Here is a 17000-nt window from a genome sequence, read left to right as displayed (position 1 = left end):
GACACTTATGCCTATTAAATACTACAAAATCAATTTAATGCATAACACTCGAAGAAGCTAATGGGCAATGTAACAATGCCTTTGAATCTTCAAGAGATGTCATATATTTTCAATGCTTGGAATCACATACTAGCTATAGAAAGAAGAAGGGAAGTCATTTTGTTTGCACTGAATGGCTGTTTCTTGAGGTAAACATATATTTGAATTTTCAAAAAGTACACTTTGTCCAACATTTCCCCATTCTCGTAATTATAGGTGGCACTAATGTTCTGTACAAAAATAAACTCAAAATTGCAACGACAGTTCTAAGAGACACATTGAGTAAAATTGACAATCAAAAGGCGATTGTGATAGGCATACCACATAGGCATGACCTTACAGCATATTCTGTTATAAACAAAGAGATCCAAAAGCCCAGCACATACAGACAGATTTGCCAAATGCTTCTTTTCTCAGCATAGATGACCTGGAAAGAAAACACTTTACAGCACATGGGGTGAATCTGAATAAAAGAGGCAAATCATTACTCAGTCAGAGAATTAAAGTGTTCCTGGAAAGTGTTTATCATGGAAAAGAGAACTGTGACACTGTCCCATTTAAAAAAAAAAAAAAAAAAAAAAAAAGGGCATGCAAAGCATTGTACATAGCCAGGGTTGTCAAAGGCTTGCAAAGTCCTTCTTTACCAGCTATCCAGAGGATGAGGAAGCTGTCACTGTGTATCCATCTACACATCTGCACTCACAACAACTACAATAACAGCTGAGCACAATGAAGCTTCACCAGCAGAAGAAGAGGAAACAACTGTAATCCATCTGCACTCACAGCAACAATAGCAGTAGGTGACACAGAAACACCACCAAAAGAAAAAAAGAAAGCAACTGCAAGTGAGATGTGTAGTGTAACAAGCAGGTAAAAAATAGTGTTACCATCCCATCTGAAGGATTTTTTAGCTTCAGGCACGAAGAGGAGGAAACTACTACGATAAGTGGAACTAAATGTTTAACAGTATTTCATCAAAATATACAACCTATAAAGAATAAAGTTTAGCAAGTAGAATTAGAACTGGACTGCACCATTGTATTTATCACTGAACATTGGTGTTAAGGGAGACGAAATGGTATATTTTGCATTAATATCATATTTGGCCTGATCCTGTAGTAGAAATTTCATGAAAGGCAGGGGTTCATGTAGTTATGTGAAAAAAGGTATTACATTTAAAATCAGGAAGAACCTTGTAGTGTTAAGTGAAAACAGACATTTCGAATTATCTGCAGTTTAAATATCAGGAAAGAGCATGTCAAAAAAATTAATTGTATTTTGTTTCTAAAGGTCCCCTAGTGGTACTATGGGCACATTTTATCAAAACTCAGTCAGATCTTGGACAAGGTATCTAGTTCAAAAATTAACATTCTCATATGTGGGTACTTAAATACCATCACAATGAAATCATGAACATTTAAAATAAATATAAATAGTAACTTAGTGTTCATAAACAGTGCAAATGTAGCAATTTTGTGATATGATTAGAAAAGGGGAACTAACTAAAATACTGTAAGAGGAATGTTTATATTAATAAGAAGTATTGTAGAAACCTATGACTACATCCACACAATGTATATTATTCTATTGATGAATAAATAAATCAGTGAACTGATGCCTTAGATTGTGCACAGTTCTGAAAGACCTGCAAAATATCCATTTACAGCTGACATAACACCAACTTTACGCTGAAAATGTGTTTCAGCAACAAATTACTTCAAATATGGTAATATCTGGAAGCCAAAGAATGCCAAATCTGATAAACAGGGTGAATGTGCTTTCACTTTTCACCCATCTGATGTAGAAGTCTTGTGTAGTATTTATTTCACCTTTTCTTTGCTTTCCAACCATCCTCTTCCCTTCTCATTTTCCTATCTCCATTGGTGAGGTGTCAGTTCCATGTCTCACCTACAGTTACAGATTAGTACACAGAATCAGATAAATTCTTAAAGTTCATTCTTCATGTAAAATGTAGATCACTGGATACTTACTTTAGCTATGCCTATCGTGTCAGCTGTCTCATAGTCCTTAATAACTACTTGTCCAGCAGCATGTTATGCAGTTTTTCAACTTTTCATCTGTGGTTGCAGCTTTAGGACATGCTACATATGAATGTTCTTTTTAAAATTAAAGAAGGTTAAATGTTTTGTTTAAAATGAAGAAATAAAAATAGATTAGAGAAACATTTCATGCACTTTTGAAAGATACTTAAAATCACACTCAGTAAATGAGATGCTGATTTGTAATTTAAAGTTCAGTGTTTAACTTAGAGTCCTATAATTTTGTCTGGTGGATTATGTAGGCTGTGCAGCCTGTTATTATGTGGCTTTCACACATTGATGTTATATGTTTACAAAGATGTAAAGAAGTTACAACAATTTCAGTCTCAAAAATTTTTCATCACAGAATCCTTCAAATATCAGGTAAGAGAATTTGCATCCCCAATTGCCACCTCATTTACTGTAGATGATTTTGAAAATCATTCAAAGTGCATCAAATGTTTCTCTAATTTATTTAATTTAATTCTTCTGAAACAAACCACTTCACAAAATAATTTCTTTCTTTTCTTTTTTTCAAAATGTTTTTTTCATGTTTTGCTAAGAAATCTGTTCGTGAAATGTATTAAAGGTAATACTTGATTTGAAACAAGCCATTTTACAAATCAAATATCACACCAATCCAATTTCCTTAGTGCAAAATAACTACACCGGGAAGAGCCAAACTTTTTGGCACCTCATTTCAAATGGCTCTGAGCACTATGGGACTTAACGTCTATGGTCATTAGTCCCCTAGAACTTAGAACTACTTAAACCTAACTAACCTAGGGACATCACACAACACCCAGCCATCACGACACAGAGAAAATCCCTGACCCCGCCAGGAATTGACCCCGGGAACCCGTGTGTGGGCACCTCATTTGCTTTCACAGTATCTTCCATTAAAAAATGTTCTCAATCCAGTACTCGAAAAATGTTCTCAATCCAGTACTCGATGCAAAGGAAGCCATTTTTACAATTAAATATCACACAAATGCAACTTTTAATGCATGAAACAGCTAAGTCTTGAAGAGATGAACTATTTCACACTTCACTTACATAAGCAGCAGCATCTTTTTGTGAAATATTTCAATGTTCATTCAAATCACTAACTAAATTTGTCATAATTATCCTAATTTCTTTCAAGCAATTTTTTTTATTGCAAACTACTTGATACTCTATTTGTTCAATTCCCACTGTTTGTTTAGCTATGAAAATTTGGACAAGAATCCATAGTGAAATTTTCCCTCAAATTTTTCTTAATTACCCAAATTATTTTCAAGCAAATTAAATGTTCTTTTGCAGAGCTAGATTTCATGCTGCTCAATTTGGTACCTCATTTTTCCACTTCTTATTCTTTGTTTGGCTAGGAAAATTCAAACAAAAACCTTTTGTGTAGTTTACAGGGAGATATGTTTTGTTATACTCAAGGAGTTACCCAATAAAGCCACATCTGAATCGTCACCAATTCCTTAATTATAGGGAACAAAGAAGCAGACTCCTCATAAAGCTTCATCAACTTTGGGTAAATTTCTGCTATCAGTAACTTGTCTGAAATAAAGATTTTTATGACAGCACAATATTACTGTTCATCTACACTCCTGGAAATTGAAATAAGAACACCGTGAATTCATTGTCCCAGCAAGGGGAAACTTTATTGACACATTCCTGGGGTCAGATACATCACATGATCACACTGACAGAACCACAGGCACATCGACACAGGCAACAGAGCATGCACAATGTCGGCACTAGTACAGTGTATATCCACCTTTCGCAGCAATGCAGGCTGCTATTCTCCCATGGAGACGATCGTATAGATGCTGGATGTAGTCCTGTGGAACGACTTGCCATGCCATTTCCACCTGGCGCCTCAGTTGGACCAGCGTTCGTGCTGAGACGACACTTCATACAGTCCCAAACATGCTCAATGGGGGACAGATCCGGAGATCTCGCTGGCCAGGGTAGTTGACTTACACCTTCTAGAGCACGTTGGGTGGCACGGGATACATGCGGACGTGCATTGTCCTGTTGGAACAGCAAGTTCCCTTGCCGGTCTAGGAATGGTAGAACGATGGGTTCGATGACGGTTTGGATGTACCGTGCACTATTCAGTGTCCGCTCGACGATCACCAGAGGTGTACGGCCAGTGTAGGAGATCGCTCCCCACACCATGATGCCGGGTGTTGGCCCTGTGTGCCTCGGTCGTATGCAGTCCTGATTGTGGCGCTCACCTGCACGGCGCCAAACACGCATACGACCATCATTGGCACCAAGGCAGAAGCGACTCTCATCGCTGAAGACGACACATCTCCATTCGTCCCTCCATTCACGCCTGTTGTGACACCACTGGAGGCGGGCTGCACGATGTTGGGGCATGAGCGGAAGACGGCCTAACGGTGTGCGGGACCGTAGCCCAGCTTCATGGAGATGGTTGCGAATGGTCCTCGCCGATACCCCAGGAGCAACAGTGTCCCTAATTTGCTGGGAAGTGGCGGCCTCCCCCATGCTCACTATACGCCCTCGCTCAAAGTCCGTCAACTGCACATACGGTTCACGTCCACACTGTCGCGGCATGCTACCAGTGTTAAAGACTGCGATGGAGCTCCGTATGCCATGGCAAACTGGCTGACACTGACGGCGGCGGTGCACAAATGCTGCCAGCTAGCGCCATTCGACGGCCAACACCACGGTTCCTGGTGTGTCCGCTGTGCTGTGCATGTGATCATTGCTTGTACAGCCCTCTCGCAGTGTCCGGAGCAAGTATGGTGGGTCTGACACACCGGTGTCAATGTGTTCTTTTTTCCATTTCCAGGAGTGTATTTGAAACACGTGCAGCATAAGTACTCCAAACAGTGATAGAAACGAAATTATCCCACTGATCAACTGGACACAAGTCGTACATTATTGTGCAACATGTACCAACATGTGGCAACAATAAATTTATTAATATAAATGCATTTTGTTGAGAAGCTGAGAAATTATCTGTCTTTCTTAATATCAATAAACTAAAGTAAGAATGGCAAGTTCAGCAAGGAAACCCAGGTTTCAGGAAAAGTTTAAAACAGCCCCTTCAATTATAAAACAAAATGAATGCATACTGCATTCAGTGTTGTGACAGCTCTTGGTAAAGGAGTAAGTCTATAAACAGTTTGCAAAGTGGAAAATAAAGTTTCAGAAGCTTTGGATGAACTAAAATTTGTCTGATTAAGGACTGCATCGAGAGTCTAACATCACCAGTACTTAACATTATAAATAAATCATTCAATCAGGTTTGCTTTCCTGAGTACTTAAAATATACTAAATTATTGCCTATTGCCTATCTTAAAAAAAGTTACAATGAAAATATAGAAAAGTGAGGGCCACTCCTCTACTATTGTGTTTTGCAAAAATAATAGCAACTATTTAAAAGACTGAATTTATGGGCTATTTCAGTAAATAAAATCCACTTTACAATGACCAATTTTGGATCCCATTAGGGAAAGACACTGAACTGGCAACAGTATACCTCACTAAACATGTCCAAAAAGCATTGGAGAAATGGAACTGTTTGACAGATATATTCCTTGGTCTTGGATCACAAAATACTTTAAGTAAGTTAGAAGGACTGGAAATAAAGGGGGCAGGATATAAAAATGGGTCCAATCATACCTAGAAAATTAAACATATAGCAAGTACACCTAAGTGTATTGAAAAACGTAATTCTGACCCTAATACAGGAGTGGCACAGTGTAATCTGCTAGGTCCAGTTCTCTTCCTAATTTACATTAATAGCTTCCCACAAGGCATCAGGGATGGGCAAAAAATATTGTCTGCAAATGACTCGAATGTACTGATCACTGACAAGCCACCACAAATATTAAGAGAGAAAGCTGAAGAAACACTTAGTACTGTATATAACTCAGCAGTAAACAATAAAATCACACTTAATACAAAGAAAATGAGAACTATGATGTTATTCATAAACAAAAAACCAAATTTTAAGAACTGAAAATAAATAATGAATTCATATAATATAAGGAAAGCACAAAATTTCTTGGAATGCATGTTGAACATCAATTAAAGTGGGAAGTAAATGTAAAAATACTTAATAATGGAATCACTACAGTAAGCTACGCACTCCAAATTTTACATAAAAAAATACTGACTGCTGTGTTGAAATTTATTTAGTACATGATTATGAAACTTGAAATAGCTATAACTTAAGTCTAGAGAGAAAAATAAAATTAGAACTGAGACAAGTTTATTGTACCATGCCATCAAATTATATAGAAAATTAACACAGTATGTAAAGGACATGGACACTATCTGCTCTTTCAAAAGAGAACTATATAAATATTTACAAAATAAATTTTTATATGGTAATGAAGTATCTGAATTGAAACAGATTACTTAATCTAAGAAGTTCTGTGTTATAATATATATGGAAATAATATGAATTTAAAACTAAAAACAAATGTAATTATGTTAAAAGAAAATTTATTGTCAATTATTGTGTAAGAAATTATTTTTAAGCTATTAATTTTTCAATGTTTTTAATGATGACATGTTTACAGGATTAATAAAGAAATAAATCAGTCAATAAATGGTGTCATATTTAGGATGAATTTTTATTGTACAAAAACAATTGTTCATAGCTAATCATCTTTGTTTCAGAAGCCAACTAGTATGCATAATTTATTAGCATAGGAAAATTATAGAAAAAGTGATTCTTACTAAGTTGTTCAATGGAGCCTTTAGAACTTACAAAAATAACGTATAGTAAACAGTCATTGGTTAACCTAAAGTGAGTCACTATAATGAGTTTCTCTGAAACAGAGGATCTGAAATATTGGTAATGTCCAAAATGGACCTTTCACTCTCTAACTAGGCATATACTTCTTTTGAAACTTCCTGATGAACTGAAACTGTGTGCTGGATTTGAATGTGAATCCTGAACTCTGCCATTCATAGACAATGCTCCTACTGTCTTGACAAGGTCATGGTTGAAATCCCTGTTTGTGATAATACATCAGATTTTGTCTTCCCTTTTTTCATTTTATATAATATATAAAAATAAATATCATTGGTACTGACCTGAAATGAAATATTTTAGTAATGTTTTCAGTATATTTATTGTTTAAAAACAATGTCTGTTTTAATATTGCATCTTGACAGAAATATACCTAATGGTTTAGGAGACTTAACATGTATTAATTGCACTGTTGAATACATTTTATTGAATATTTCCAGCCCCCTGTGGCCAAGGAACCATGGGATGGTGTAAGAGATGCTTTAGCAGCTGGCTCAATGTGTGTCCAATTGGATACTGGAGCTGATAGAGGACAGGAAGATTGCCTGTTTCTGAATGTGTATACACCTGAGGTGAGATTGTTATGTCAGCTTCAGCAACATTTAATTATTTATCTTAAGCATTTTTGACAGTAAGGTCTACTGTATATATTTGGATGAGGGTAACTGAATTGTTTGTTTTGCCATGTGAACATGTTTGAAGAACTGTGGTACCTCCAGTTTACATCGATCTATTACAACCAAATAAACAACATTTCAAGATGTTGGTTGAACTTCTTTTGAGAACTGTCAATCCAATAATAACACTTCAATCCTAACAAAATGTACACTGCTGATGTGTAGCTACTTACAGTATAAAAAAACGCTACTGTAAGCACTTAGTCAATAAGTGTGAGAAATATTCTAAAGAATATTTCTAAATGTTTGAAGTGAATCGTTAATGAACACAATAAATTACATTTTTATTGTCGTCTTCTCCTTAACATCAGTTTTATGATCAGTACTTGGTCACAAACAAACTGAGAATGAGACTCCATGTATATGAATATAATCATGGGTTGATGGACCATCTGTGACAGATTATCACTTGCATTTAGTTATCAATATGTTATGATCTTACAAATTCTGGAATTTGGTATAACAGTCATTTCTTTGTGTTGTGCCGAGTATGGTGAAGAGGTGCTACACTCAAAAATACAAGAAGAAATGGGAGAATAAGCCCAAATTTAAAGGATGGCTAACACCAGTTCCTGGAAATCATTCTAAACCAAGAATCAAGAACTTTATTCACCATAGATCATTTTATAATGATATTGGCTTTGTCATACAGGATGTACTAGTACATACAGAATAAATAAAATAAACAAATGTTAGTGCATTATAGAATACATTTCAAGCACGGCAGTGTACCACATTACACCAGGCTATACTATTGTATTGTTTATTGTATACACAATGTAATTATTCATGATTAACCACAGCACACAATAATATGTTTAACTACAGACAACTTTTAAATGCTCCTCCACAGGCATCTCAAAGAACTCTTTAATGCCATAGAATGGATGATCTGATGGCCAGCTGTACCACTTAGTTTTTTAAAAAAAATTGTATTCATAGACTGAACATGAATTGGCAGTTTATTGAACATTTTGAGTGGGTTTACTTTGTGGGAATTTCCTGTTCTTGCTAATCTGTGGCACAGTATGTCTAAATTACCCTTAGCCCTGGTGTTGTGTTCATATATTTCCTCTCTGGCAATAAATTCTGAAATATTATTTTTAATATAGAGTACAGACACATAGATGTATAAGTTTATAACTGTGAGTATTCTGAGTCTGGAAAAAAGAGGACAACAGTGCTCCCTATGACCTCTTTTACATATTATGCATAGGAGTTTTTTTGTCATTTCAAGAAGTTCTTGATGTAAGGGGAGCGCCCGCATATCATCAGACCATATGAACTATGTGAGTGGAATAGCCCAAGGTATGGCACCCTAAGGTACTCCAAGCTCACTACCTCCCTTAGTTTCAAGGTAAGGTATGCCACCCAAGATATTTTTTCACATACATGATTGATATGTTCCCCCAATAGAGTTTAGAGTCAACGTGAATACCTAAGAGTTTTACCACCTTATTGCCTACTTCATTTGATGTTCCCATTAAAAGTTGTTGGACTTTATCAGGATTGCACTGGAGCTTATTGGCTGCAAACCAGTCCAGGGCCTTATCAATCTGATGTGTGGCAAGTAGTGTTGTATCATCAGCATAACACACAACAGGGTGGGCTATGTCTTTAGGTAAATTATTAATAGCTACAATAAACAATAAGGATCCAAGGATAGACCCTTGTGGTACACCTGTGCTGATTTCCACTATGCAAGAATTTACATTTCTGACTGAAACAAATTGTTTTCTGCTACTTAAATAAGAATGTATCACAGCTAAAGTGCTCCCTTTCACCCCATAAAACACTAGTTTCCCCAGCAGTACATCAACAGGAAAGCAATCAAAAGCTTTGCTTAGGTCACATAACGCCAGTGATACCATGTTATTGTTTTCAACAGCTGTTAAGGTTTGGTCAATCATTTCCAAGATGGCGCTTGTTGTCTTTTTCCCTTTGTGAAAACCAAACTGATTGCTACACAGGATATTGTGTTTTTCAAAGAAGCTACTTTTTTGTGTGTGTATCAGTGCCTCAAATATCTTTGAGAATATTGGAATAATGGAGACACTGGGACAACTTTTGATACCTTAAGTGCATCTGGAAAAACTCCAAATTCTACACATTTATTAAAAACAAAAGCTAATGGTTTGGCAGTTTAGTGTACTGTCTTTTTAATTATGTTATTTGATAACCAATAACAGTCCATACTTGTAGAACCTGAAAATTTGGATACAGCTTTTATAATATGAGCAGCTTTGACAGCCCTCCATTGAAATACCAGGTTAACAGGCTGTGGCGTACCAACAAGGTCCATTGCAGATGAGTTTGTTGCTTTAATACTGTTACATATTTCTTTAACTGAGTTAAAAAAGTATTGATTTAATTCCTCAGGTTCAAGCAGAGCTGTTTCTGTGCATTTTGGTGTATTCTTTTGTTTTCTTATTTGTCATGCTGCCTTGCATTCATTGGGAACCCTTTCTATATGGTTTTCCACTGATTGCTCTTTTTGCCAGAAGAAGTTTAGTTATGTAGTATTTTTTTTTTCATTTCAGATATGACCTATGAATGTTCACACTCTGTTCTGCTCCATGGTTAGTGGCTTGCTTATGCATCTGGTTCAGCATATGCACGTTTCTTTCAATTTCTGCTAGCTCTTCTGTAAACCAGTTAAGACTTTTCTTTTTCATTTCACTTGGATACCTATTTTTTTTACTGGTGAGCAAGGATAGCATAAATCTGAGTACTTTCTGAAGAAGTTATCAAAGGTAATTTTGGCTTCCTTTTTACCAGATTGACAATTCATGTCTCCCACAACATACCCTTCGGGAACAGACATATTTACTTGTTCTTGGGTTAACCAGTGCTCAGATACACATATAACATCTACATGTCAGTGTTACATAAGTGTTCTAATTCTAAAATCTTGTTTTTAATACAACACATTTTTTTAACTTGTAGAAAAGGAAAAGTAAGTAGTTTGTTTTTGTCTGTATTCCTCTGAGAGCAATTTGACTCTATATTCGAAATTGTAGGTTCAGTTAATGTCTTTAATCTTGACACACTGTGATCATCTGTGTTATGATAGTCACATACCTGTTCATCCACTTGATGAATTGCTTTGTTAACTGCTTACTTCTGTGAAACCACCAGTGATCCCATCAAAAATCCTGGTCCATTGGTTATGGTTTCTTTCTTCAGGTTGACTGCAGTATTCCACCTGTTGGTATTCTAATTCCTTGAGCTTGAGTTGCCATTCTTCTTTTTGCAAGTAGTTCTCTCTTCTTGTATGGTGTCTTCTTTCCTACCACATAATTTGCTTCTTCTTCTAACTTTTACACTGATCTCAAGGGTATATTTATTTCTTGAGTAATTGTCCTCTCCACACATACAGAATTCACTTTTAAGGATTCTGCTGTTATTTGTGCTGGAGTTGTGTAAGTAACAATTCTCACTGATTCTTTATATGAGACTGCAGTATCCTTCCATTTAAGGTCTATTGTTGTTTGTTTCCACTGATTCGTAAATACTTGTGGCAATTGATTCTTTACCAGTTGCATTTAGGTGCTGTCCATGTGCTGTATATAGCTCCTTGTTACTAGGAATATTAACAAAACAAGTGTTATGGAAGCCTTTCACTATTTTTTTTATTTTAGTTTTCTGCTTGTGGATTGAATTTCTTGGTTTACACAAGACCATTCAGGCAGGTCTGTGTGGTACACCAACTACAATCACATCTGTATTTTGCAATGTGGACAAGGCTTTATGTAGTGAAGGAATTGCCAAGTTGGCTTCATTCTTTGCTACGTCATTGGCCCCTGCCGAAATAACTGCAAAATCTTCATTTGTCAACTTATGCAGGTCATTGCATTTTTTAAATATTACACTAGTGGGGGCACCTGGTATCACTTTCCCTTCAACATCAAATTTATTTGAAGCTAAGTTTAAAATGTTTCTTGCACAGTCTCTGCCATGGCTATCAGAGGCAATGAATATTTTGCATCTCCTACTCACTGACTCGCTCTCAGGAGCAGAGGTTTCCATTTTCATTGCTGCACCCTTAAATTGCTTTCCTTTTTGAACTGTGTTCTGTGTTGTGGTATGCACGCTGTGTTGTGAATCATGTTTTATGTTGGATGCCTCAAATCTGTAGTTTATACACATTTCTTCCTTGGCTGATTATCGCTTCTGTAGTTAGTTTGTTAGTACACGTATAATTGTTTTCAAATACTTAAGTTCCTTTCTTACTATTCTGAGTTCATTCTTATGCATTATATGCATGTTGCATGTTGCATATATATTTGCATATTTGGTCTCTTTTTCACCCATTATTGCATACTTTAACTAAAAACTAGTGATGACGCATATTTTTCACTTTATGTTTACAACACTTTAAAAATTTAGATGGGCAGTCTTGAGCTTAATCTAGGTTTGATGTCTCACAGATTGACTGGAAACTAGAACTGCATGCAGTTGCTAACTGGGAGGCCATTGCCTAGAAAAATCATTACAGAAGAGGATCAGAAACAGGTAGACAGAGTCAATGGTCCTGTGCCCGCGCCACCTGTTAATCCCCTCTGCTGTCATACCGTACACACTGGCAACAACTAAACTAAGTAAGCTTTTAGTTACATGTCCATTTTTTCAGTTTAGCTTTCTATTTACCTGTACACAGGTTAACATGTTTACGACGTGTAGTGTGTAACATGTTGTGCACCATGCTGACCATCCTGCAACATTTACACATGATGGAACTGTTGTATATTGTTGAGTTTGTGAGAAAAACTTTTTGTGCAACAAAAAGTTTCAAATAGACCAATATGTCAAGACAAGTCTTCACATTATAGGAATGTAGAAGAAAGGACCACGGCAACAACTTCTGATAACAGCGAGTTGCAGTAGCAGCGATTTGTCCATAGGTAACAAAAAAAGCTGGTTTAACATGGATCTATGTGAAGCATTCATTGCATGCAATATTCCTCTCCACAAACTTACAAACTCTATCCTCAAATGCTTCCTGTGAAAATATTGCTTTAATCAAAATATTTCAGATGAATCAACATTGCATTAAAATTACATACCAACAATTTACGTAAATATTGTGGAAGAAATACACAATGAACTCAAGGACAGCATTATCTGGATTTCAGCTGACAAAATTGCAGACACTTGTGGCCATTACACTGTAAGTTTAATTGTTTGTCCTCTAAAAGAAGAGCTTTCTTCCTCCTATTTAGCGGCCTGCAGAGAACCTGGAAAAGTAAATCATTCTATGATCACCAGATTTGTGAATGAGGGTATTAGAAAAATATTTACAGAATATTCTTCACATGAAAGGGTGTTTATGTTTATTTCACATGCTGCTCCCTATGTGATCAAAGCAGGAAAAGCCCTCTGACTATTTTATCCCAATTTGATTCATGCCCGATTGATGCCTTAACCTTGGGCTATTGTGCCATTGCTGCCATGTATTCCATTGTTAATGTTTTCTCGTTAAAGTGGCTTCAGTTTATTTGGTTAGCTTCCTCAGTTTGTTTTCTGAATTGTAAGCAACAATGTGTCAAATGTTGTGAAAATTACAACACACGCCTGCTGGTGTTACAGTTGGAAGCTTTGTTCGAGCTGTCAGTGTCCAGAGGAAAGTGTACTAAAAAGTAAATTATACCTGCTTATTGTTTTTTATAGTTTTTATAGATGCACGTTAAATGTTACTTTGATACACTGACATCTGAATGTATTTATTCAGTTCAGTTCTTTGACGTTTTGTTCCAATTCAAAGGGTGTATAAGACGAAGAAATTCACAAACTGCTCGAAGAAGGTGATGATACAGTCTATCCAGACTTTTTAGACTTGGAGAAAAGTAAAGCAGATTAGAGTGATGAAGACACTGAATAGAACCATGCCAGTGAATCTGAACTTGAAGGTGAGGATGATGATGATCCAAAGAGACAGCAGATGTATGAGTATTCTTTATTGAACAATTTCACGTTGGTGTAAAAGTGAGTGTGCTAAAACATCAGAAACCAACAGAAAAACCATTGTGCAAATTCCACCAGATCCAAAGAGAAATGTGGTGGGTATGACCGATAAAGTTAGTGCTTTTTTGAAAGTAATTGACCTTGACTTTATTGATGAAATCAAAAACTATACCAATACCTATATAAATAAACAGTGAGATACACATCAATTCTCACACAAAGGAGGCAATAAAGTGATGAAATAATGGCTGTGTTCAGGATCTTTTTTTTCTTTTTTTCTTTTCTTTTCTTTTCTTTTTTTTTTTTTTTTAAAGAAATTGCCTTCGTGCTAATGTACTGGAACTGTGGGCAGCAGAAGGAACAGGAATGCTACTGCTTAGGACTGCAGTGCATTACAATAATAGATTTCTGTTTTTTCTAAGGTGTATGCAATTTGTTGATATGGGAATGAGGAGTGGCAGGAGAAAAACTGAAAATTTAACTGCAATTAGTACAGTATTGGATCTTTTTGCTGCTAACTGTCAATATTCTTACAGCCTGGTCAATTTACCACGATGTATGAAATGCTTAACCCCTCCGGAGACTGCTGTAGATAGATTCAGTACATACCAGCTAAATATGGGACAAAAATGTTTTCTCTGTGTGATGCAAAAACGTTTTATTGAAGTAATCTGGAGGTTTATTGCAGCATGCAACCAAAGGACAATATCAGGTATCTAATACTCCTAAGGACATAGTGAAAAGATATGTGGTGCCTATAGAAAATTCTAACAGGAACGTTACAGCTGAAAATTGGTACAATAGCTACCTCCTTTCTGAATATTTGCTGCAGAAGATTATCACTTGCACTGGTACAATGGAACAGACATGAAATATTTCCAGAATTTCTCCCATCCAAAACAAAAGAAACTGGAAGTGAAATGTTTGTATTTCAGTAGGATAAGAACTTAGTTTCATATGTTCCTTATGAAAACTGTGCTATCACACTTTTTTCTGCTGTGCATGATGTGGCGACAGTGGATGAAGAAACACACAAACTTGAAAACATAATTGAGTACAATATGACAAAAGGTGGAGTTGATGTTGTAGCTGAAATGTGTACCTGATACTCCATTTTAAGAATTGCAAGGAGATCGTCATTGGTTACCTTTTTATTTTTCTGAACATTGCTGTAATTACTTCACAAAAAAATTGTCTGTGAAAGGTGTAACAAAAGTGAACATATGTCAAAAAACTGGCTAAATTGTTATTTAAAGAATTAAAAGAGAAAAAGTTTTCATTATCAATGTTGAAGATAGTGAATATGAACTGTTTTTTTTTCAGTAAATATAATAATTTGCTTAAAACAAGTTTGTTTTTACTGACAAATGACCATGTTGTAAATTATACAATGTGCACCTGCTCATGTGATGACAGTGAGTGCTCCTGCCGGAGGGTTAACATCGAACTCTGGTTTGACAACTGACTACACTGTCATTGTCTTACTTTGATGATGCCATTTGTTTTCTTGTCTTCACACCTTTTTTTTTTTTTTTGACGTTTTGAGGCATTCGTGTCTTTCTGAAGTGCATACAGTAAATGAAGAAATGTGAACTATGGCAACATTATTACCAAATGTGTCCAACAGGATGAGTGTGCTGATATTCTTTTCTTGGCTGCCAGAGGATAAACAGTGGTAGACTTCCACTGGAGCGTGAAGATTGTGTATGGGGAAACACATCTGTCAAAAACTACCATTGTCGAATGGTGCACCGAAGAGTGCTGGTGCTTCATAGTAATGTGTGTCCCTGTATCACAAATGTTGTAACACAGACGTTATGCCAACTCATGTGGAAGACGCTCAAACATCCATCATGTAGCCCTAATCTTCTCACAGGCTGTTAACATGCCTTTGCCCTCTTATATAATGCCTTGAAGGGTCAGTGATTCCTGTTGGATGAGGATATGTAGCACTCAGTTATGGATTTTTTCATGCAGCAAGACATGAAATTTTACTAAATGACTGTCTTCAACCTGGTGCATCAATGGGATGATTGTCCCAGTGCTCATAGGGATTTTGCCTTATTGGCATACCAATTTTGCATGGTATGCCCTCGAACAGAAACTTTTCGATCGGCTCTTCTATTATTTCTTTTGTACCAGTGGTTGGTCTTGTCCGTCACAGGGTTTTTCAGCTACTGGGACAATGTTATTGAATTTAGTGATGCCTGGTTACATTGTTTAATTTTTGTGATTAGTCTTTATACTTTGTAGAAATAAATTTTAAACTGATTTTACAGTTACCAACTGGAACAACCACCCTGAGACCAGTGATGGTATTCATACATGGAGGAGGTTTTGTAAATGGAGCAGGAATAACGTATGGTCCTGACTACTTTGTGGAAGCTGGAGTTGTTGCTGTGACTATTAATTATCGCCTGGGTCCATTAGGTATGTGAACGAAACTCAGGTATTTTACCTATGTCACACTTAATGATAATTGATTTATGAGTATATCCTTCCGTTCAATATCTGTTAGTATGGTCAGGAAGTACAGTTGCTTTATTCGTTACTGCGGCATCACTTGACATAATGCTGAAAGTGAATGTTTCTCTCAGATCTCTTGGTCAATTATTTACTTTTTAGCATACAGCATCACTGAGAATTACAAGTAGACATTTTTAGCAGCTTTTTTGTCATATTTCTGCTTTAGTTTGTCCAATATTTAACCATAAAATGGCTTCAACATCAGGAAGACACTAACTGTCTATCACCTTCTGTGGGCTAATGCTTAGAGAGAAAAGGAGAGACTGAGAGAGGGTGAGAGAGAGAGAGAGAGAGAGAGAGAGAGAGAGAGAGAGAGAGAGAGAGAGAGAGAGAGAGAGAAAAGTAAAAACAGAAAGAGAATATGTCTGACAACCATTTATTGTATTCACAAATTGATAGTTCAATAGGAAGTTGATTGTCACATAGTGTGTAATTATGGTTGTCACTCCATTACTGTATGCAGCCAGAGTCATGTACACAAAAATTTACACCTACAATTATATGAATATACTGTAAACTACTGTGGGTACATGGCAGAGGGTAGTTAGCATTGTATCACACATAATGCTTTCTTTCTGTTCCAACTGCATATGGAATGTAGGAAGAATGGCTGCTTCAAGGCCATTCGCAGTACTCTATGACAAGACACATAATTGGTTTCAGTTCCCTTTGTAGACTGCCTGCATTTTCCTGTCTCCTGCAATGAAATTGAAGTCTACCACATTGAGAAATGAAGACTGCGTATTTGTCATGGCAAATAAGAAACTCCAAGCCCATGAGATGGAAACTGAAGAAGCACGTCAGATTGTTTGGGAAACACTCAATATCAGGAATGGTCATAACATTATATTTGGATTCTTCTACTCACCAACAGACTCACCTCCTGAAGTAACTAGCAACTTTAGAGAAAACCTCATTTCCCTGGTACAGGATGATTATAATTAAAGTTAAACTTTCAAACTGCTG

At 36.3% G+C, this 17000-nt stretch overlaps 1 protein-coding gene across 1 annotated transcript in view; it reads left to right on the top strand.

Annotated features, from left to right (window-relative positions):
* LOC126344257 (esterase FE4-like) overlaps positions 1 to 17000 on the top strand; it is a 100499-nt gene that overhangs the window by 10061 nt on the left and 73438 nt on the right. Inside the window, exons 3-4 of the mRNA XM_050002006.1 lie at positions 7308 to 7439; positions 15788 to 15938. Coding sequence (XP_049857963.1) covers positions 7308 to 7439; positions 15788 to 15938 — 283 coding nt within the window. The remainder of the gene's footprint in view (positions 1 to 7307; positions 7440 to 15787; positions 15939 to 17000) is intronic.

The sequence above is a fragment of the Schistocerca gregaria genome, chromosome 1, assembly GCF_023897955.1.
Source record: "Schistocerca gregaria isolate iqSchGreg1 chromosome 1, iqSchGreg1.2, whole genome shotgun sequence".
Taxonomy (NCBI): Eukaryota; Metazoa; Arthropoda; class Insecta; order Orthoptera; family Acrididae; genus Schistocerca; species Schistocerca gregaria.
This window is presented reverse-complemented; position numbering and strand designations above follow the sequence as displayed.